This window comes from Diadema antillarum, unplaced genomic scaffold, assembly GCF_040938485.1.
Source record: "Diadema antillarum isolate AM-2024a unplaced genomic scaffold, OU_Dant_1.0 scf00000083, whole genome shotgun sequence".
Taxonomy (NCBI): domain Eukaryota; kingdom Metazoa; phylum Echinodermata; class Echinoidea; order Diadematoida; family Diadematidae; genus Diadema; species Diadema antillarum.
In genome coordinates this window covers 54195-79133 of record NW_027270972.1, presented here as the reverse complement: position 1 = coordinate 79133, position 24939 = coordinate 54195, and the positions used below count along the sequence as shown (strand labels likewise).

The window sequence follows — 24939 nt, the reverse complement described above, 5'->3', positions numbered from 1 at the left end:
TTTGTTTTTTTTTAAACCTTGCATTAACTGAAGTCCTCCAAATAAACACTTCTTCAAAATATTGTCTTTTATAAACAAAATGAAATGTTGGGGAAATAATAATAAACTTTCTAAACATTGATTGCCAATTCTTGTGAGCTCCGAGCAAGTTCCAGTGATGAAACAATATCATGAAACAAACTGCCATAACTTTGATCTCACTGCCTCAACTGATATTATGATATAAGTCAAAGTGTAAACATAACCAGCAAAACTGGAACAGAATTAAAGTCCAAAGGGACCTGAGCTTTCGATCCTAGCAGAATCTTTAGAGGCAAAATGACAAACATGTAGGAAAAGCAATTACATACAGCTTTATAATGACTGATTTTTTACTCCATTTTACTCCACTGGCTCACCATTATTGGTTAAAGTTTTCAGCAGCTTTTTTTGTTTTGTTGCTACAATCTATCTACTAATATTCATTGATCACATTAAATGGCTAACAATCTATCTACTAGTATTCACTGATTACATCATATGGCTAAAAACCAGGTCGAAAGTATAAGATAGGAAATGCATGAGAGAAGATCCTAAAGACTCTGAATCACACATGGGTATGCTTCAAACACACACTGTGCAAAAAGCCATGAACTCCTGAAAAGGGGAGCAAGAATCGAGGGAAAGATTACTGGATGGGAGAACGAACATGGTGAGAGGAAAGAAAGGAAGGAAGAGAGACGGAGGAAGAGAACGAGAGAAAGAGAGGCAAGGAGGGAGAGAACAGGAGGGAAGATTTGACAATCAAGCAGCGTTGCTGTAAGAGAAGAAAGGGCACACTCCCTTTGCTGCAGATGTTAATCAAAAGGTTCACTCTACTTTCCCCCCATCCTCTCTCTGCCTGTTTGCTGCGACAGGGGTGCGGAGCAGTAGCAGCAGCAGCAGCCCTAGCTAGCACCGGCGGGGAGGAGCGTCAGAGGTGGGCTCTATTGAGTTTGACATGTTGGATATGGTGGGGGGGGGGGGGGGGGGATAGAGGAGAGGGGATTGACAGAACGTCTGTGGAGTCACGTGGAGTGGTGCAGAGCCAAACACTATCCTATCTCCTCCTTTCTCCTGAAGCAAGATGATTCCAAATTTGATTACCAACTAATGCATATATATCTATGCCTGGCCACTGCAGAAATCCGCCAAAGTTTGGGTATCACTTTTGCCCTTTCTCAAAATTTATCGCAAGGGGAGGATGCACTGCACGTCGACACTCATTTCATTTCATTTCCACTTGAACTTAACACTTCCTCTAAGTTGGGATTTTCTAATGCATGTCTGATTCTAAGACCGCTGTCATAGTTTAGTACTCTTTAATTCATTAATCGCATTCTGATTGACGTCAGACTTCATTGTCAATTGATAACCCTCAAAATATCCCACATTATCTACAAACTGTATGAGACTATTATTCCATTTCAGACCCCCACAGTTGCCAAAGCACAAAGGTTTAGAGATTAAATGTGCACACACACGTACACACAACCATATAAGAAGAAGTGGAAGAGGGGGAGAGATATATCTTTCTCTTTGTATTGCTTTAATGAGTTTCATGATACCAATCAAACTGGGTGCAAGATCACGGCAGATTATTCACAATGTCGCCATTCTTGCCAAAAAGGAAAGAATAAGGCAGAAGAATCACCACTTCAGTTCAGCTAGTCGTATTCTCTGTGACAATACAATTACTAAAGTGTGTGTCACCCGGATCTTTAAGGAAGTATGTGTATCATGTATTTTGCTTTCAAAACTCAAGGCGATGGCAACTTCTGAGCTTATTGTTGAAAAACTGAGGAAATCAACTTGAAAAGGGGGGGGGGGGGTACACAGGCTGAAAGAATTAGAGCATATAAATCTTTACACATGAAGAGGAAAGCGAATAGGTAGTAAAAATCCATATTGAGTGTAAAGATCAAAAGTAGGAGAGAAATAGGCCATAACCAATGATGAGAACATATGCTTGTAAAATGTGGGCCAAATGGAAATAAATGCCGGCAGCAAAAATGTGAGATTTCATGGAATCCTACATCTTCACATGTCTTCATGAGTAAACAGACATATCTATATGTGGCTGATTCTGAACATTGAAGGGGGGGGGGGGGAGAGGGTGTACATGCATGAAATCCATTATGAAATAAGATGCTGTCTCCTGATAAAACGCTGGTAGATCCATTTGATGGATTGCTGTTTACTTCTAGCCTCAACCATACTGGCACATAGTGGAATAGTTGCCTCAGCTGAGAAAGTGGTATTATGTATTCATTCTGAAATGGTTCAGCAAATGGGAGGTTCACAACAAGTAAAAAAGACCCAAATGATATGAGAGCTATGACCAGATATGACTTGGGACTCCATAATCCAGGGTACAGTCATACCCCGGCTTATGGCATTGTATAGCAGCATCTTGTATTCTTTAAATGTACCACTCACTGCTATCATGCTGGCCCAATTTTAGCACTCTGCAATACCGATTCCAATGTCAATTCATCCCTGTTACGATATGTTTAATATGATTAATACAAAAAACAATAAATTTTGTCTACTTTTTTTTTTCAAAAAATATCATTACAATTTTGAACAGTAATTTAGAGAGAAATCAGTTCAATCCATAAACTCAGCCCATGATTTATTTTCGTCTGTGGACTGATAATGTATAGTGTAGTGGACTGAGGACAGGATTGAGTTGCTATGCGCTACAAATCCACTGCTAGGCAAGTAGAATGAATGGGAATTTGCCTGTTGAATGTTTTGGCCATTCGCCCACATGCCCAGATGGGCAAGTGGGAAAAAGTGATTTTGTATTGCCCCAATCACCCCCCCCCCTTTTTTTTTTAATTGTTAAATTTCCCTGTATCAACATAAATGGGCTTACTTCCTTCTTTCCTTTTAAAATGTTGAAGAATATAAGCATCTTGGAAGTTAGTTCAGAGAGGATGTATGAAAAACACATTTCTCTCAAGAAAACAGAAAATCAGTTGATTTTTCCTTGTGACTGAAACATGCGAGGGTATCCTTAGAGGAGCGAAGCTAGTCACATGACCGGCACAGTTCTTGCAGTCTTCATATGATGCGCTGATTGATGATTCACCGCACTCGAATTGTCGCGGACTGTCACAAGATGATTATCTTTCCAAATTTGTTATGATCTTTATTGATCGTGATTTGTTTTACGACCTTCTCTTAAAAATAACTCTTTATCAAGAACAGCTCAATCTAGATATTTTTCAAAAGGGAAGAGGCAGGAACACTTGTGTGCAGGAGAGTGATCAAGCGCTTCAGGGTCTTAAAACTCTAACCGTAACAAACTCATTATGCATCCTATTTAGAAAACGAAGGCCGAAATGAAGAGTCTTTGTTTCGGTTAACACAATCTGCTGGTTTGTGGTGATCAAAAGGGAGATAGGGAGAAAAAAACAACAACAAAAATATCGAGCACGCTCCAGGCAAATCCCTACATGATGGAATGGTCACACTTCAGGGAGGGAGGGGCCATCAGATCAATGCATTGCCTTTTAACATTTCAATCAATGGTGAAGGCTGAAAGGAACGGAATGAAGTCAAGGTGAATGCTCACGTCACGCACTGTAGTGATTCTATAATCAAACTGGATCCTGCACCCTGTTGCATAAAATTTGAGATCATACTTATTGAAAGTTAGAAAAATCAAACACAAGTCTCTGAATACTCTATTCTGAGTGGTTGATGCCTGACTTACATTTGATTTACTAACTTATGTTTGAATACATCTTATCATGGAACTGGGCCCTGGTTACTAAACCCTCTCAGGCTGATGGGCTAAAAACGCTATTGGCACTGCATGCAGGGGGTTTCTAATGGCAAAGACAACATTAAATCTGGAGTGCAACCTGCTGTTTAAACCTGAATTGTATGGTGAATTGTGACAGTACTCAGTTTTGCCATCCTTAGAAATACTCAGCGTGCATGCATTTCTGTTTAATGCTTCCAATAAATATCTTGCTCTTCTATAGATCCAATCTGCAGATCATATCTTGTTGATACCCTGGCTTCTGAAACTTTTTGAATGGACATTTCTTAGAAAATGAGAGGGAATGTGACTACAGCATAGAGAGTAGGGGATATGTTATGCTGTGTATGTCTTGGTGTGTCTGTCTGTCTGTTTGTCTTTGTGCATATATTCCTGTCTATCTCAATATAAATGTGTGTGTGTTTGTATAATGGGAAAGTCATGTATAATGAATATGGATGTATCACTAATGGACAAGGGGTGAATGATCCACAAAGATTCACTAATCTTAGACACTGCTGGGTTTTGACTTGCACTAAGCATTTTATACTCATTTTTTCACTTTTAACTTGTCTGAGACTATACAGTGCAAAAAAAAAAACACACAACAGAATAAATTATACATGTACCTTTCCCAAATCATATTATATAAACCCCAACAACTACTTTGATCATAAGGTCCTTGCCATCATAACAGTCAAAATCATAGACCTATCACTACATATTTTATCTCGTTAGAAAATGTGTGAAATAGTAAACCAAAAAGGAAGGAATTGTCCCTTTTCCCCGCGCTCAGACAAACATGAAATTTGCATACATGCCTGGATTCCTAGCTCGATTTTAATGTGCAGGAGGCTCAAAAGGCATGGCTCTATCTCTTACATTTCTAGCTGCCAATATCCTTATCAAATAAATGCAAGACACTGTTGTCCATCAGCACCCCATATCTTTTTTTTTTTTAAATGTGGTAAAAATGGAGGCAATCTTAATGTTTTTCTCTCGGCTCTCCATCTCGTGGGGGGGGGGGGGGGGTAAGATACTCGGTGACAGGATGCTGGAATCATGATGGAAGAGGGATGATGACAATACATTTGCTGTGAGTTTTTTGTTTTTGTTTTTGAACTGTGGAATGAAAAAAGGCAGCCATCTCAAATGTCCCGTGTACCTTTGACACTGCTAAAGAGCAGCAACTTTTCATGCACAGCTCGCCATCAAGGTTGGGCCGCAGCAGTCATAAACATTCGGTGCTCATGTGTGTGTATGTGACAGCATGCGTACCTCGCTGCTGATGCCTCCAAGACTGTCCGCACAACAGAGGCTGTTTTCACACGTACGGATAGTGCATAATTTGAATCACGATTCAAATGACACATCACTAGAGACATGACTCAAATGACACATTTTGGCCCATGTGTGTGTATGCAAACTGGAATGGCACAGGTGATTTAAATCATAATTCTAATCATGATTCAAATGTTGGTCTGGAGATGTTTTCCAATCACAATTCTTTCCAGAATCTGTGAAGGCTTCCTTTGTAGTGTGTACGGACGGTAATTCTAATGGTAAGTCAGCATTGCAACTGCGTTTCTCGACCCGTGTGAAAATGGCCTGGATGGGTAGGGAAGAATGACACACTCTTGGCAACCTGCCACTGATGTGTCATGTTTGAGAGCTCGGCTTTGCTCACGGCGTAATAAATTACTACGAGTCAGGGAAAGCTACCCTACACACCCCATCCCAAACCCCCACCTTTACCGTCTCAAAGTGAGCATCCTTCCCTACTCTACCTTCCTGACTCCAAGTTCTTCTACTAGAATGTGATGTGTCGACTTGCCTGAGCCAAATATTCCCATTTCGTGCAAAGTTAATACTTGTCATACAAGTTCCCTATAGGATGCAATGATTGTTGGGGGAAAAAATGCATGATGTCATGGAATACAGTTTACCAATAACCTAACATTGGATTTATGTCCCCTTCTCTTTTTCAGTATGATGTAGAATGCCCATTTTCAGGTTTAGTTTACCTTGCATTTGCTCAGATGTTCTCTGTAACAATATTTACCCATGAATGTAAACTGCATTCTACTCCGATCCACTTTATGTGACAATCTAATAATGACATCAAGCATTATGATCCAATGGTCATAGTTCGAGAATTGGGCATTACTTGCACTCTAACGGGGCCTCAACCAAGAACCTAAAACCAATATCATGAAGACTACATCATTCATATATTGATGATGATTGTGCATTTCAGACTGGAATTCAGATTCAGAATTTGAAAAGACGTATATGAAACCACCTGGCCCTTTAAGACGATTGACCCAATCTTGACCTCCTTTCCCTCCCTCCCTCCCCTTCTCTTACACAACAAGAACGATTATCGTGTCCATCTGTAGGTTTGAATTAATCTCATGTCATGGCACATGATACTATCAGCACTACAAAAGTGTGTCAGTCAATATCTTATCCTGGGATCTGCACAAAATGTCATTATCACGGCCATCTCGGCGCTGCTCGTGGGGAAAAAAAAAAAGGCATGAACTGAGGTACGACATGTGTACTCACACTTCAGCTCTCTCATTCTATTTCAATAATATCTCCTCCTATTCTTTAAGGAGCATCTCTGTGCCATAATCGGGCTGAATTTAAAGAACGCAGTTAAAGCAAACAATCACGGGTGGCAAACCTCCATTGAAAATCTATCCCTAAAATGAGAAAGTTAGGAAAATAATAAAGTTTTGTACATTTTATTCAGTAAAAAAAATATTGACTTTACCTTGCATTAATGACTTTGAAGGGGCGGAAAGATTATAGTTGGCAAATTACCTACTAAATTTTGTTGTGAATAGCCTATTAAGTTTTACCGCGCAACAAAAATAGTATCATATTCCCTCATGAAATAAAGGAGCTGCATTATTATGCATACAGTCATAAAAAATGTACAAATTGTGATGATCGATGAATCCAGTTGAATTTCACACAATCCTGTTAAATGGGCCTGTGATCCAGAGTCATAACCCTATCCTACATACAACAGTCCCACTAAATAGAGAATTTGTATAATAACAGAGATTACATGGAAGGGAAAAACACAAATTTCTGTAAGTTTTGATGTATGTTGAAATTGAAAACATACAATGAATCTAGGAAGCTACACTTTTGGAAGAAAGTGTTTCCTGGTCTACATCACTACACTTTGAACTGGGTCATTTCTTTGTAATTATACCGGAAACTTTATCTTTTTCTTTTTTTCCATATCTTTTAAATATATATATAGAGTTGTTGTTTTTTCTCTCTATCATTTTTTTGCTGGGAATAGGTATCAAATGGCTACATCATGGGAAGACGTTTGAACTTTTCTGCAACTGCTGAAAACTTCAATGCCCTTACTATACTTTCAGTCATCAACCACAATCCCTCCTAGTATGCCTTGAAATGAAAAAAAAAACAGCATATCTTTCGCTTTTAGACATAAGTGCACAAGCTGCTATCAGGCTTAATACTTGTAAGTCTTGGGGCGACACTGATCTTATAGGCTCTAAGTAAAAATCTTGATGTGTCAGGCCTTTGTTCATACTTGGCAAACATCTGTGGCATTGCATCCATTGATGTTATTTGATACTAAAAGAATAACTGTACATGCCAGCTGGCTACTGGTTTTATATAAAAAAAATGATAATGTGTGTAGATTTCCCCCTGATTTTCACTGAATATTCAAGCTGTTCTTCAGGTTGCGAGTGTAGAAAAGTGCTTACACCTCTGGCCAGGTCGAACAGCGACCTTGAATCCAATTCCACCTGAGCAATCCTTGAAATTATGGATGCACCAAGCACATAATGTGTTTGAGATGACCCAATCTCAACCCAGCCCACCGGCCCTCTCTCCCTCCTTCCCATATTATCACTGCATATTAAAGCATTGAAAGACTGTGAACAGTGCATACGACACAAAATGTACAATGTGGGCCTATCCATTTTGAAGCACCAAGGAAACTCTGGGTTATTAGACCTACTTGGATGGCAAGTGTCAGGCAGTGACTTAATGACCCATGTGACTGCGCACGCCTAATGAGAGTGCTTCGAGGGCATGGGCCTGCCCTCCCTTCAATCAATATCTAATTGTCTCCCACTTTCAGTATGGCATCTGGGCACTCGAGCGTAGCGCTTTGCATAATCTTGCCAGTATCATTTTCCTCATGCCTTTGATCGATACTTCAAATTAATGTTTCAGGTGCAATGATACATGTGTAGGAGATGTTCTAGTGGCGTATAAGCACTTTATCATCCCCATCCCTATCCCCACCCCTACCCCCACCCTCATGTCAGAAAAATTCACACTTGGGGAGGGGGCTTGGCTACAGGTGGGTTGGCCAAGTGCCAAGTCTTGCCTTGATACAAATCTCTTGGCTGCCCTGGGTAGTAGGGCTGGGCCCAACTCCACTGGGAAGGGAGAGCCCAAGCGGATTCATTACCCCTCACCATGGGGACGGGGTCATTTGACACCACCTAGTGGGGGATGTTTGCACATCGCCAGACCCAGAAACCCAGCTACGCAGCCAACAGCCAATCACGGGGAGCCCTTGTCGCTGCCTCCAAAAGATCCGCAGCCAATCAGGTAAATTACGGAGTTGGAGTAGGCAGGATGACTGGCTCTGGTTGTGACCCCTGCAATCTAATTTGGTTGTTTACCCACTAACACATGATTGGACGCCAGGAAGTGCAATGGGGCTCATAAATAAAGCAATCAAACGTTCCATAATTGCTGATTAGTCCAAAGCATAAACCTGTAATCATACAGACTTTCCACTGTACAAGGGCATCTGGTATCAAACTGAAAGCAAACTTCCCTATAACTACACCAGGGAAAAGTGATAGCGTAATGACATCACACATTTAGGTTCATTCACTCGCTACATACGTGCAGCATAGTTGGAAGTAGATATGGAATTTTTTTATTCCTTTTCTCTCCATACGATGCCCACAAATAAGCCACTTCAGAGTTTGAAAGAGGTGATTTGCCATGTCAGGCATGTTGGTTTAAATTCATTGAGAATGAGATAAGCATTTGTTATGCTACAACTGTATGATTATTCATGTATGTGGTCATTCAAGCAAGGCTTGCCAGCACCATCCACCTGACAGCAACAAAGTGTTCATCAAAGCCGAATATTAGGCAATAATAATAGGAATAGTTTGTTGCTGCATACAATGCATACGAAATGAGGTTCCATGACATTTGCTCCTGCGACAATTGTTCCCGTGAAATATCTGCAAGCTAAGCCAAACATAAACATGCCCAGTTGAGTATATAAATGCTTCACAGAAACTGCGCAATATAAATTCACAATCATTATTAATTATTATTATAAAATCTACCCAAAAGCACAGCCCTAACCCTAATCTAATCCTCACATCGCACTGAACCTAAAACCCTATTACAACCCTAACCCCAACCCTATTAGAGTCCTTGAAGAAATATCTAAGACCAGGGGGTGTTTCATCAACATTTGTCGGCGCTGACAACTTGAACCACCATAGTAACGGTCAGTGACAAGAGCATCTCAGCCAATCAAAACCAAGGATTTTGCTGAAATTGGTCAGCGCCGACAGTTGTCGGCGCTGACAAGCGTTGATGAAACACCACCCTGAGCAATTGTTGCAGGAGCAAATGTCATGTCACCATGAAATGATGCTTTCCTACAGATTAAGATGCTTTTAAGGTTTGTCTGGTCACGTGGTCTATGCAAATTTATTCTTTGTTTGAACATGAATTCCATAAATTATTTTGTTAAGTACCTTATGCATTATGCGACGAGGGAAGAGCCTAACCAACTGAGAAAAAGGAAAGGTCGTTTTCCGAAATGTGCATCTGAGCCAATTACAAAATGCTTTACAAACCACGGTGTTGGAACAGCTCTCTGACTCCGCCACAAATGCTATAGTGTATACTATTGGCTACGTGGATTTGACTCATTAGAAATGTCTCTCTGCTTCGTCATCAACATCACGCGATAAAACACAAGTTTTACTTCAGAAATGCAATGTCGGGAGGGATGCAATCTGCTCTCAGCATTGTTGTGATGATAATCGCCATTGTGCGTGCATTCGTCCGATCCAGTGATTCTATTGTGGCCAGAGCATAACTCCAAAGAAAAGGCCACCGTGAGATGGCAAGCAATCGATCATGCCTTTATTCACTTTCTATCAGATGGACAGAACATCTCAGAGCTATTTGTAGGATATGAATCAGTTCTCGTCATGTGTGAAATAGTGTATTTTCATTTTTTTTTTTTAAACTCCAGTCAATACTGCAGGCAGTCACTGTCACTGTGTATGTGGCAAAAAAGACCATACACACGCACATTGCACAGCATAAATGCCCATTAGAGATTGCTTGCATCATACTATAATAATTCTAATATAAACCGAGATGCTAAAAAAAGATCTGCATTTACAAGAACAATTCTTAGAGGTACGGAAATGCATATTGGGGCAAAATCACTATGAATAAAAAAGGCAGATCAATACACCTTGATGCAATAAGAGCAATAATCAGAGAAGTATGATGTTCTAGCAAGTTTTGATATTAGTTTTGTCTCCCATAAACATGGTGTCTAATCTCCACCATGACATTTCCTTGCTCTTGGCTGGCAAGCCATGGTACCCCTTATATGACAATAGTCAATGATTTGCACACAGAAAGACTGAAAAACTATTCCCTGCTACAATTTCAATACACAGATTACTCTGTTTTTAAATCTCTCTATACTAGGAGCTCGGTGAGAAGATTACAATTACTGTCGTATCTCAAAACAAGGGTCATGGTGAAAACATGTCACATAAGTAGAGGTGACACGAACGACAAATAAATTGGTTACTAAGCAGGCCTCCATTACTGTCACTTGAACACGATGGTGAGAGTTGGACACAAACTGGACACTGTACAAGATGACCAAGACCTTGGTAATGAGCAATCATAATGCTTGCCTGATATCGGCCCAGTTCAACACACACTTTCAGGATTCGCTTTTGCTGTTTCCCTCTACTTTAACTTACACTCGCTTTAATTTGCTTGGTAATGGTGGTGTACATAAACATCATCACTGCCTGGGTGAGGCTGTAATTTTTTTCTGCATATTCCACCACGCTGAGAACAACACACTACACAAAGTTCCCACACACAGGGGTAGAGACTGATTGCTACACATGAATATAATGCATGCACATTTCAAACACGGCCTGCCTCAATATTTAATACCTCTTTTTCCCCAATAAAAGGGTCAGTCATTTCGCCCTTTTTTTTTTCTTCCTTCCTGCAGAGTTGTTCCTGCGGGCCATGGGAATCATGGTCTGTAAGTACCTCATGAAAATCTTACACAAGAGACGTGCAATGAAGAAAGAGGTGCTACGGATTGGAAACTCGATATCGGACAGATCCTGAGTCTCACACATGACCTGACCAGGCCAGAAATGGATTTCGCCTGATGACGACGACGAACGGGCTGAACGCATTTCCCAGGGCATGTAATACTGGAGCTCAAATTAAATGCTGATGAGTGTGACCTGGCCGTAATAGATGTGCAGAGGTTTACTAGAGTTTCCTTCTGCTTGTCCTTCTCTCTCCTCCTCTTCTTTCTTTATCATTCTCTCTCTCTCCCTTCCCTCTCTCTCTTTCTCTTTGTCTCTCCATGAGAGCATTCTCTTTCCTTACCAGCTCTGGAGTTATGGATTGGAAAATTCTCGAGTTTTACACAGAAGAAAATCCCTGAAAGCAAAATATTAAGAGCAAAGGCACAGAGAGAAGGAAAAAAACAACAATAAAAACAAAAAGGATGAAGACTCCTCATGTGACTGCTGTTCAAGATGGGATAATTGGCCTAGTACAATTGTAGATGCATGGCTGGGAACAAATAAAAAAAAAAAAATGGGCCCTCTTTATCTGATTCTGTAGCACCGCCCGGGACCCCACGGGGTTCTATTGATCATCATGCCTTGCAAAGTGGCAAACACGGCCGCATTTGTCCCGGCGACTGCAGCACAAAGCAGCAGAGAGAGAAGGACACAACTCATGGGCAAGTCAGTTGACGAGGTTTGAAACAGGTTTTGCCACTGATTTCTGAAGTAGGCAGCTGGAGCGTAAACCTTGGGATTTCATTGATCACTTGGAAGAGACGTAATTCTGAATTGATGCCCAGTTTCCGTAACTTTAAATTATTTTTTGTAGTTAAAAACAAGAAGTATTGTCGAAAGAAATTGTGCATGTATTTAAAATAAAAAGCTTATTTCCATGAATGACCCCATCCCCCCCCCCAAAAAAAAAAAGAAGAAGAAGAAAGAAATCCTCCCATGACAGTTTGAAGCAACATTGTCTTTCATGTTTACTGAATCAAATTCACATCATGACAGGTTTTTTTTATCATGATTGGTGCTTACACACCACTGAAAGGCAATGCTCTACACAGACAGGTTTCCCAGATGCCTCTTTATGGTTATCATTCATGTTATTATAAGTTTCTCTTTTCTGTATTCCCACTGTATTGTCATATTTCTGGTTCTGATTTAATTTTTCTGCTATACCTAGCTCCTTCCCTCTCACATTTTCACAATATTGTTAACACACAGCAGAGTATAGGCCCTACTAGTATTCCAACAGAAACCATGCCTTATAAACTTACAATTATTATTATCATCATTAGATTTCAAATACCACACGATGCTGCCCCCATCCTTTCCACTCATCACACACACCATTTGATATAGTGATTTGATATGTTCTGCAGAAATTGAATCACCTGTGTAATGTTCACAGGGGGCTCCTGTTTCTTGTTTTTCCCAGCAGAGGAACACATAAATATGAAATGCTTAGATGCTGCAGTATAGCATGGTGTTTACACTGAAGGAAGGGAGGGGGAGGGGCAGGGCTGGGAGGGGACGGATGAGGGATAAAAGGCCTACATCGAATTTGAGGATAAATCTCTTACCCACGCCACAACCATATGAAAATAGTCCTACCCTCCCTACACACCCCCTCTACCTCCACCCAACTCCTTCCAGTGCCCATAGTGCCTCTCTTTTACCTGCCTTTGATTCATTCCCCTGGATCTTTTGCAGGATTGTTTCCACACCTACAATCAACATTGACCCCTACCACCCCGCTCGCATGGTTACCACAATCCAGCCAAGCAAGTGTAAGGGGGCTGAAACCTGAGCGAGAACAGTACACTTGATCTCTGCTTAATTCCCCTGCCTGCTTGGCTGCCTCCCTCCTCGGAGAGTCACCGGCCCCCTCTAAGGTGTAAATCTTCCATGGGAGGTGGCAGACACTTTTGTAACTTCTGGCGCTAGCGATTACAAGTGCTGGGGCAACCTGCTGTTTTCTATCAAACCCCGCTGTTTCCTTTTAAGAGCAGATTCAGCCCGACACATTCGAGCCTCGGTAACTCTCTGTATGTTATTCTCATCAGCTCCTCCAGTCCAATGTAAACTGATCAGAACTATAGAACTTGATCATGTCCAACTGTACATAGCACATAAAGACTAGAGTATGTTTCGTCCTCACGTAAATAAAAAGGGTAACAAACAATGATGGCAATACCCTGTGCCAATGTACTTACCTGCATAACCTTGAACTGCAGCATCTCGTCTTTAAAGTCTCACGGACTCTCAAGATTCAGACCTGTCAGTTTACATGTAACAGGGAATGTACATGTAGGAGACAGAGAGAACCATGTAAAAAAAAAAATGAAACTCAAGTAAACACACACACACACACACACAGACACACAAAATCTCCATTCCTTCATGTCTTTCTGTCAAACATTCCTCTCAGACTGTCAACAGGTCCCTGTGTCAAGAGCTGTGTGCCCATCACGAAAATCTGTCTGCGATTAACTTAGCCTCACTCTCAGGCTGACGCCCTTAATTTCCCCTCGGCCCGCCAGTGAGATGTTCGGACCGAATGCATTGGATAATGCAGGTAGCAAAAAAAATAAAGCCTTGCTTCGCATGAGCAGACCTTCTCCCCTGAAAGTCTCATGGGATGGATGCTAGATTGTATGGAGGCAGCGGGGTGGTGTAATATTTTCTAAAGGCTTAACCATCAAGGTGAAGGAGAGCAGAGGAGGGAGGGAGGGTTGGATCAAGGAAGGGCCCAGGCAGCGTACCACCCTGTCTCTGCCACAAGAGGTAGTCAGTCCATCAGTGTCTCCTGGCCAAGCTCCAAGGATGTCTGGGCTTCCATCCCCCCCCCCCCCCCACCTCACCCCATTTCTTTTGTCTTTTGGGATGAGAATCACAACAAAACAATTGGTACTGGATCTGAATACAAAAGAAGGCCTCTCAAAACCTGCACTAATGATACAGTCTAATTGTCACCTACAACTTTCACTTTTGATATGCTTTCTTCATCTGGTCCACAGTCGCAGAGTGTAGAAACTATGAAAATTAATTTAAGACAGTTTTCAGGCAACTTGATATCCTCTTCTTTTCCTTTCTTGTAATTTGTTCTCATAAATCATAATCAAGCCAAGACACTCAAAGTCAGTTGTTAACATCTCATCAAGTTTCCCACTTTGACCTTGACTCACAGAATACATAATGCACGGAACAGTCTCACGACAAACCTGATGAGTACAATGAAGATCATCTGTGTTTCCCTTCGATTCATTTGACTGCACAAAGTGCAGCTTCAATTTTCTTACACATTGACAGCTATGCCTTCGCATATCAAGCTCAAATTGAGTAGTTGCCATTTCGTTGGGCAACCTAAAATGATGGGGGGGGGGGTGCAATATAATCAACAGGTGTGATAAAGTGGTTGCATAAATTCATGAAAATGAAGCCCTTCTCAGGTATGGAAGAGAACTCTTCCTGTAGGGAAAAAAAAAATAACCTCTTCTTTTCACTTCTGTACGCCAACTGTAACAATTTATGTGATCATACAAAATTTTGCATGATCTTTTCGTATAACCTCAAGAGGTCTTTGCATACTTGTATCCCATCATCAGGCAGCATGCATTTTGACCAGTCAATGGGCTGTATTCTGACCAGTCCATGGGCTGCATTCACTGGACAGTGAGAATACACAGTATGCCCACAGATGGTCAAGATCTTTGGCTTCATACCACTGTCTTCCTGCAGAGGAGGGAGAAGAGGGACATGGCAGTCATTTAGAGTAAACAAAACTTGACAAAGTCATCAACTCGGCTGACTGTGAGGAATACGAGCGTCGTATCATTGGGCAGTTGATTGGGGCTGTTGATTATATCAAGAGGATGGGTTAAAATGAAGGCATAGTGGTTTCCTAGTGTAGCTCAAGAGATGGCTTCTCTTCTGGTAATATGGATATATACCATCACCATTGAGCTTCCTAAGTGCACTGTGGGAAGATGACAGATGCCGTGTGGGCAACGAATTAATAATTCATCTCACAAGTTACGTGAGTAAAACGAGGCGGCTTTCACTCACACAGCTGCTACTTGTGTTCTCCCCCCAGCGTATCGCCGTGGTAATACGGTGACCTGAAAGGAGGGAGCACTCCCCAAATTCCCTCGATGCTCTCATAATGCATGTGAAATCTTTCTGCCAGACTCTTGGTGAGCAAGCACAAACAGGAACCTGATTTCAGGGTGCTGGTGGAAGCAAAACGCCATGGCAGCGCTTGCGAAACAGGGCTTGTGGAGAGGCTCAATCTCTACAGCGCAAACAACGAACACGCTGGGGCAACATTGAGCCCTTTCAGATTGGCAAATTAACTATAATTGTATTTGTAAAACATAAATAAAGAACAAACTGTACAGAGGTAAAGTCTGAAAGTCATACTTAACTTATGTTTCTTCAAAGTCACTTTTTTATATCACATTTGGTTGGTCTTTGAAATAGTCTGGAGATAAAATGGTACACTCAATCATGCTATCATCCTCATTCTGGGTGTGCATCTGTATCGTTTGGTATGGAATGTCGATTGTAGTTTGCAGTCAGGCATGAGATTCATTTCAGTTTCTGCATAGCTTGTAACTCTACACATAATTGCAAGCACATTTCACCACGCTGTTACAAACCAGATTGTTCTTTTTTTTGTCCTCCGTCGGAAGAAAATGGACTTTCTAGCTCAATGAGTTGCTCTGATTTTGTGAGCAGAATGGGAGGTTGGGGGGGGGGGGTGCTGCAAGATTTGGTCTGGAAGAGACATGCATGCATCTCCCCTCTGCATCACCGCCGACCTGATCAGGAATACACCGAGTCCTTCCCAAATGCAATTAAGGAAGTTTGTTGCCACTGGCAACCGGGAGGCGACATCAATTTTGCTCTTATCTGGAACATCCGGCCCTGGTGTCAACTGGGATGGCGAGTTTGAGGGATACTCTAGAGACCACAGCGTCTTACATGACATCTCTTAGGCCGCTAGCTATATGCAAGTCGACTGGCTGTGCTAAAAAACAATAACTTACAGGAGAAAGCGCGACACAGAGAAGTAAAGGTGGGAGGGGCTTGGACACACAAGAGAGATGGAAAGAGATAGAGACTTTAAGTTTTAAAGGAAAAGTCCACCCTGATGTTAATGTTGCTTTGTATGAAAACAGACAAATCAGAAGAATAGATTTGGGATTTTTTTTTTTTTTTTTTTTGGGGGGGGGGAAATCAGATACACACATACCAAAAAGAAAGTTATAAACTCTTAAAAGTTCAGAGAGCAAGACAAATTGGCAACTCTGTGTGACATAGATTTTGAACAACTCTCCATTCTGTTTGTGTATGTACACAGAGAGTCAGAAATGTTTCACAACAGAAAAAGAAAAAAAAAAAACAACTTCAGAGTATATACCCCTTATACACTTTGTGTATGCGGGGGTATAAATATTTGAGAATAATGACACTTTTGTGAAATTTTGTGTATGATACACATATGGAGAGCTGCTCAACACCCACATCACACAGAGTTGCTAATTTGTCTTTGTCCCTAAATTTTATCACTCCATAACTTTTTTGTGTAATGTCTGATTTCTTTTTGAGAATTTTTACAGATCTACTTCTCTGACTTGTCTGTTTTCATACAAAGCAACATATGGATGAACTTTCCCTTTCAAGTGTAATGCTACTGCACACTCCAGTTGACTTTTATACATCCAACATTCACACTAAAGTGAGGTTAATACTAAGAGTCTCATTGAAGTTGAACATAAAATTGGACTGTTGGGGAATTTTAGCTTCAAGTGTTATTGATGTCACCACTGCAAAGTAAAAGGAATGTTTTTATCAATGTTTCCAGTTTTCAAAAAATTGAGCTGCATGGTCTAAATCCCACCAGTATATTCTGATATTGTGTGAAAACAAAGGGCTACAACACAATATAATTCAACAGTTGAAAATGTATCCTAAATGCTTTAAAAGAAAGTAACATCTCTGAGTGACCCCACTGACCATATTACTTCTTTAACTTTCAAAGCCAGCCATTAGAATTAACTATTTCAGAAACAGATCCCTAACATGGCAACATTTGTTCATTTTACAAATATCTTGATAGTGACAGCACAACTGTCAAAACTTTTGTATGCTTGAGTGCATTTTCATACTTTAAATCTTAAATTCTTTCTGATCTCTGGACTTCACTTTCTTCAATGCAGTATGAATGTTCCACTTTCATTCTTTATTCATTCTTTTTACTACAACTACCCATGTGATAACAGCAGATGAACGTAACTTTCACTCATCTTGAATCCCCCAAAGAAAACACACATGACACACACACACATACACACACATAAATATCTGCTTGTATCATCAGCGTAAAAAGTTCATCTCTCTCAGGGAAGCGTCTCGCTGCATCTGCACAGTGATCATTAACCATTCGCGGAGAAAGAACATACCACAGCACGGTGATAAATATAAACTCCAGCCTGCCCAGATTACAAAAGCAGCACAAATTCACGGCAAACTGATTCTGATGAAGATGAATCGGAACATTCGAGCACAGGTTATTGTCAATGCAGACCTCACTTTGAACCGTGAACAGGCAGTTCAGTGACAGTGCCACCGCTGCATGAATTATAAATAAATGTCAGGCGGTGTTTATGAGATATAACGTTTCAAACCAGTTCTCATCGAAGACATGATGGCAAAGGGTAGGTTACATCTACGTACTACCCCCCCCCCACCCCCCCCCCCCCCCCATCCCAAATGCTTGGACGAACTGAGTGCAGAAGTTGACGTCACACGGGGGACAGACACGTCAGGATCTTCCAGGCATGAGCAGTCCTCCGGGAGGAGCGTATCCTCCTGATACTCACTACACGTTAACCCTCTCATTACTATTCACAGCTGTACCAACTAAAGACACTCATCAAACACTATGGTTGAATCTGGAAGGGATTAATCTGTGCAACAGCAGCTGGTCATACAGACAATTACCTGGACACGTGATTCTTGACTTCTTTTTTAGTATAAAAGATAAGAGTGGATTTGGGTTCTTTTAATCTTCAAGACATAACAATCCTCTATAAAGCAATTGCACATTGCAAGTTTGCAATCTACAACATTTGTATAATAAGATATAGCTGGTTATACTCTGTACTGCAAGATGACAACACATTTGGTAAATCACTTGATATTTTATCAAATTCCACCAGCTATCAACTAATAGATCTTTACTTTAAAAAAAAAGAAAAAATCATCAGTAACAACAAACAAACCCATAACAAGCAAAGGAATTACATGCCTACACATGTTCAAGGTTTCATGATGACTGAAGTACATTGTACAAACTGTATCAAGTCCTTGGTCAGTATTTTTTTTTTTTCATTCAAGTAAAGTGGCCAGCTACACAATGCACAAAATCTATATTCAGGGAGCAAAGTGGAGGAAATTAATCAATCTCTATGAACCATATACTTCTTTAAGTGCGAGATACGCTGGAATGCAGTGGGCCCGTGATTGATGATGAAAAGGATGTTGGGCTAGATAAGAATCCTTCAGATACCTCGCCGATACCATAAGATCCATATCAGCCCCCAGGACAAAGTGTGAGTGATGCACAGCGCATGAAGGATGGTCTAGGCCTGGTCTAGCTGTCACTCTGTCCAGGCCAATGTCATCCATCCATTTCCGACTGCTCCTGCTCATTTCATACAAATACCATCTCCATCTCCATTCCCTCACGGGAGAAAGGTACTCCCGCGTTGCAGGAGCGCAGTCCAACAATGTCAACAGATCGACGCGTATTCAGCGAAGCTGGCTAATACGAACGAAGTCACTGATCGATATGAATGTCAGAAAGATATCTATAGCTATTGGAAAGTGGCATCACTTCTACAATTTACAATGCAGTGCTACCAACATTATCACATGTCAAAATTAGGAAGATTCCAAAGAGCAATGAGGAAGATATCTGTCACTACATGCACCTTAACAGGCCAAAATAATACCAGAATCAGGGAGGGCTTTTTTGTATTCTTTTGTCATGACATGAAGAGAAATTTAAAAGATTTAAGGGAGCTTCCTGCAGAATCAGGGATACTTGGCAGCTCTGACAAAGTCCTGCTCACTCTTATTCATTTGGTGAATGACATGCTGCTAAATTTTACACTTCTTGGACAGACAGAGCCTTTTCAAGACTGGAGTTAAATGTATCAACAATATCACATCCTCATACATCTTTCTTCGCACTAGAGCAAGATGTATAGAATATCAGATCCTGACACATCCTACACAACACAGAATGTGAATACTGTAAAAGACATCTAATAGTATACTGATACATGTGATGCTTATTGAGTAAACAAGGAGGATTTCCATTTGTGTGATACATGAGGCATTACAGTCGCATGATAGTCCTGTGACAAGACATGCCATTTCAAGGTCTACATACACTCTTTCCAGATAACTTCTGACCATTCTCTTTCCCATTCTTTTTGTCATACTGGGCTACCATTCTTTAAATTTTTGCTGATTTGATGCTTGGATTTTATCACTTTTATTCAGACGAACTTTCTACATGCTGTGAATTCTTCTTATAATGATTTCCATATGACAGCTACATGAAATTTCAGAACAGGCAGAAATTTCTTTCTCAATATTGTTTCGCACCTATCTCACAGAAACACTCATGTTTATACAAACTAGCTGCTCAAATATTTACAACACTGCCTCAATATTTTTTCAGTAGACAACATGCAAATAAGGTCATATAATACTTTGCTATGCAAGTGATTGTATTTCGATGCCCAATATAACCACAGCAATTAGCTGAAAATCAAACCACAAAACATCAAAAATGCAAACACACTCAAGTGAACAATTTCTGTACTGCCCAGAGACCGAGACATCACTATTATATGGCCGAGTTGGTAAAACGGGAAGTATAGAACACAAAATACACAACGAATCTACCCCATCAAAAGCCTATAGAGTGATAACCTCATGATTATTAAAAACCCCTTCATAATGGCATGATTGACATGTTACCACACAAATACTTTCTTATAGTCACATAGAGACTGCTTTGTATATTGATGTGTTCATTAGAAAGTACTGTTTGGAAGTCAGTAATTAAGTTGCTTGTTATGGACACAAGGACAAAACCCCCACTTTCAACAATAACAACAATAAAAAGTCAATGCCTTTCAAAGTTATGAAACCACTGTTTGACATTGAGAGTACAACCATTGTCTACATGGTGTATATTAATGCACTGTGAATTCTCATATAACACGCATACAAGAGAGAATCCTGTCAAAACATGGCAATTTAGTTCCTTCTTTCACATGCACTTTTCTGCCACATTATTGTTTCACTTTGACAGCACTTACAGCAGAGACATTAAAAACACACACGCAATGCACGATCTGCCGATTTAGATCACAGGAATCTGTGGGAAAAGTTGTCTATTGAAAGTAAATCACCACTCAAAGCTACATGAACAAATGACATACATGTAGATCAAACAAACAAGTTTTGTGGGATTTTTTTTTTTCAAATTAAAATCAGAGACAAATTCAAAAAATTCTAAATTTGTGAAGTTTCATATTTTCACTTATTATCATTTCTGCAGACGATCACAAATACACAAATTAGCTATGATTTGGTTGTCTCCACACTATTCTCCAGTTTACTTCCCTCTAAATCTTCATAGCATTTCTTGGATATAAACATGAAGTATACATCCATCACAGTGAAAGTTGATAGAAAAATGATTTTGAGGAAAGGAGGTTGTTCATATTTACATAATTATCACACCCCCCCCCCCCACACACACACACACACACAAATAAAAAATGTTTTTTTTTTATTTGTTTTACAACAGACAGGGAGAGATGTGAAGTGATACAATCATCATCCTATCTTATTTGCATAAAACCCGGCTGGGACTGGTACAATTTTTGTATGGCTGTTCAGCAACAAACATGTGTAACTCTGAAAACAATGTTCATTTATGTAACATTTAAGGACTCTTAACTGTCATTCTGTAACATTTAATGACTCTTAACTGTCATTCTGGTGGTACGATATCACTCTATCTGCTATTAAAACTGGCATGGAGAGGCGTTTCACCAAAGTACAATTCTACTCCATACTGAGAGTGCGTGTGGGTGGCGAGGAGGAAATATAAGGGAATAATATTGTGTTGGACTCTCCGGAGATTAATAGGAGCTGACTTTCCACTTCAATGATAAACAAGATGGAAAACTTCAGCTCAATTTATTGTGTCAAAATCCCACTCATTCAAGCTCTATTGTAGGACAAGCCATCACGCAAACTACTCAATACTGTCAGCCGTAACATTTAAAGGTTACATATACTTCTCCTTCACTCGTTGCCTAGGGCAAAATTTATGGAAAATGGATTATGAATTCTTGGGCGGATAATGGTCACACAATGTATGCGTAGGTTTTGTCTTGTTTTTCTCCCTTGTACTGTGACCCAGATGGGCAGAGGCAGAGAAGACAGGACATAAATGCCTCGAACTGCCAGGAAGGATGGTGGCAGAATGAGGGAAAGCAACTGAGGCAGAAAATGTGCAGAATTAGGTTGAGCCACAACCAAGATCGAATCCGATTATGAAGAGAAATTACCCTCCCTCCCTCCCCCCCCCCCTTAACGTTTGCCAAACCCTTTTACCCGGCTCTTGTCTTTTGCACTAGAAACCACAAACCACCAATTTTCTTGTTCAACAGACTTAGATATGAAGGAAACACTACGTGCACATATGCAGAAGTCTTTAAAAACACGCACACGCATGCACGCACTCACACACACACACACACACACATACACACACACACACACACACACACACACACACATATAGGCATATACAATACACAAACACACAAACATATCATGCACTCAACCTCAACTGAACATTTGGAGGGTTACATTTACACGCCTGGCAAGTGCACATTTGGGGAGAGTCATGGAAATCACTAGTTGCTGTCGAAGCATCTACAATCTGGAGAAGATGTGAAAGAACAGGTGGAAGAATTTGTGCGTGTGCTCTCGCTCGTGCCCTTCATTTCACATCGATATCAACATTCAAGAACAACATTCCGGGACTCAAATTGAGACATACCTCTCTCATCTTGAAGAGGTCTAGCTTTGGTCTCTGCTCTTCCTCTCTTCTCCTCTTCTTCCCGCACGCTTTCCTGTCAGACACGCATGGCTGTGATCGGCAACGTGGCATTATCCGCCCTTTCCGAAACGTTCCCCTGGCAAAGCCCCCACTGCTGTTGAGGTCAGTCTCTGGGGCCGAGTCCACGCTGCTGGTGATGGAGGCCACAGACCCAGAGCTGGCCGAGAGGCCCTCCTTTTCCGCATCCTCGAGGGAGCGTAGGCGGTGCCACAGCCTGGGCGACGATGTCAGGGGCTTGAAAGAGGTCTGTTCGAGCCACACTGGCGGGTTGGTGCTGTTCTCCCACGACGTCGCCGAAGCCGGTCGCGGAATGGGCGACTCCGGCGGCGTAGAATACTGATTCATGGCATCCGAGCTGTCCCCAGCCAGGTTGAGGGTCGTGCTAGGAATGGGTGCATCTGCAAAGTTTGCATTGCCGCTTGCATTTAGCATGGGAGCATGACCTTGATAAGTGTCTAGATTGGCTCGGCAAGGGCTGATGGGGCGCCATATCTTTGATGCATTTGGTTTCCATAGAGACCGCCCACTCGTGACTTCTCCTGCTGATAGTGACCTGCAGTGCCGCTTCTTAGGCGGAGCTGGGGGCGTTGTTGAGAGCGTCTCATTCATTGCATTGTGGATGTGTTCAACCTCATTGACTGGAATGCTACGTGTGGTAGTGGAGGACGACAATGATGTTTCAGTGCGCGATACTGTTGTTGTTGTGATGGTGGTGGATGACTGGACATACAGATTTGAGAAGAAAGAGTGTTTTGTTGCAGTGTGCGAGAGGCCTTGTAGAACATTATCTGCAGAGAAAATAAAAAAGACAGAAATACATCATTTTGTATGAAACCAAACGTAGATTGTTCAAGTGAAAACTGAGGAATGCTCAATGCAACTAATTTTGCACCCCACAAGAGAATGTGAGCACATAACCCTCTTCACACAGCACTATCAAGACAAGCACATCGGCCCTGTACAGATTATCTTATAAAAATGTCCTTTTGCTTCTTACGATCAGTGTATTGTGGTACAACACTTCACATGCACTCCTAAAAAATTACTTGGAAGAACAACAGCCTAAAATGTAATTCGTAAATGTGAATTTCATATCAAAGCAAACACTAGAAAATGCCAAAATACAGCAGACTAAATATAGCTTTCTGACTTGCACATCACAAAAGAATTGGACTACAAACCATTGAGAGGCTAGACCTATTTCCCCGTGAAAGCATTCGATCTTGAGTGCCTTCAAAACAAACATATGTATTTATCAAAGACAAACTCTTTCATCTGACAAATGCAAAAGCTGTACAATGCAAACTTACGTCAGCATGGTGAATGCTGAAAATGCAATGTGGATGAAAGAAGGGGGGAGGGTAAGGAATGGCCTTTATGTAGGACACGCCGCACATATACTGTACGCAGCAACTCTACTGGAAGAATGGGGTTACAGCAGTTGTGTGTCTTGTTTTGAGCGAAATGTAGAGCTGTGATGGATTGAATTAGAGGCAGACCAATAAAAAGGCATGGTGAATAGATGGTAGAGAGAGAGAGAGTTTGACCAAGAAAGAAAACGGCTAGGAAGATGGAGAGAATGGTGGGGAGGGTAGAGAGAACAGTGAAAGGGAGGAAGGGATGCAGGGAGAGAGGGAGAATAGAGCCTAAAGTGGAGAATAGAAACGACTAGGTAAGTTGGACAGAAATTCAGTTGGGGGTTTAGCATAGGCATGCTCCTGTTCCAATTACATCAAGAGGATGGCTCTTGGCACTGCCAACTGTGCTGAATCAGAAAGTAAAAGAGAAAAAGAGTGCAGAGTTTCAACTGTGACAGAGAGGCAGAGCAGTATGGAAAAAGAAAAACTTTAGAATGCATAAAGAACAAAAACAAAAGGAAAAATCCATGAAGAAATACCCTTCCATAATCATGGAACTGACATGGCTGTTGGGCACTCTGCCGTGATGAAAAGGCAGATTGGCCCACGATATGTGTTCTCAGTCCCCCGGGGAGGGGGGGGGGGGGGGGGAGGGAGGGGTTTAAAATCAGGAGTGTGGATCTGACCCAAATTGGAGATGCCTCCCTTACGAGCAAGGAAAACATCAACATTGACGCGAGATGCAGCGACTGCGCTTCTTGCAGCCCGAGCGATGTTTCCCTTGGAGGGGAACCTGGACTCAAACACAAACGCTGAAACGATGGCATAGATTTGCCAGAAAACGATTTGCTCCCGAACGCTTACTTGTGTTTTGCTTCTGGAAAGTGGGAGGAGGAGAGGAAGAACAAGTTTGCCCTCATCATATCTATGAGGATGTTTATGTTTAGATTGGCTATGTAAAAACACACTTTTTCCTCAAGAGTATGAGTGGCCGAATACATGTACAAGTAAATGCATATGTGCACTAGCCACTTCCATCTTTCCAATCATAAATTCAAAAATTTACAGAGCACAGCTAGTACATAAACTCAAACTCTTCACTTTGAAAACATCTGCACCTTCTCTTTCTTGATGGGAAATATATCATGCCAACATCTCCTTCTC

The 24939-nt window shown here is 41.2% G+C and overlaps 1 protein-coding gene across 1 annotated transcript in view; it reads right to left on the bottom strand.

Annotated features, from left to right (window-relative positions):
• Nucleotides 1–24939, bottom strand: part of LOC139717842 (protein FAM53A-like) — a 107166-nt gene that overhangs the window by 62020 nt on the left and 20207 nt on the right. The window contains exon 3 of the mRNA XM_071629336.1: nt 22358–23205. Coding sequence (XP_071485437.1) covers nt 22358–23205 — 848 coding nt within the window. The remainder of the gene's footprint in view (nt 1–22357; nt 23206–24939) is intronic.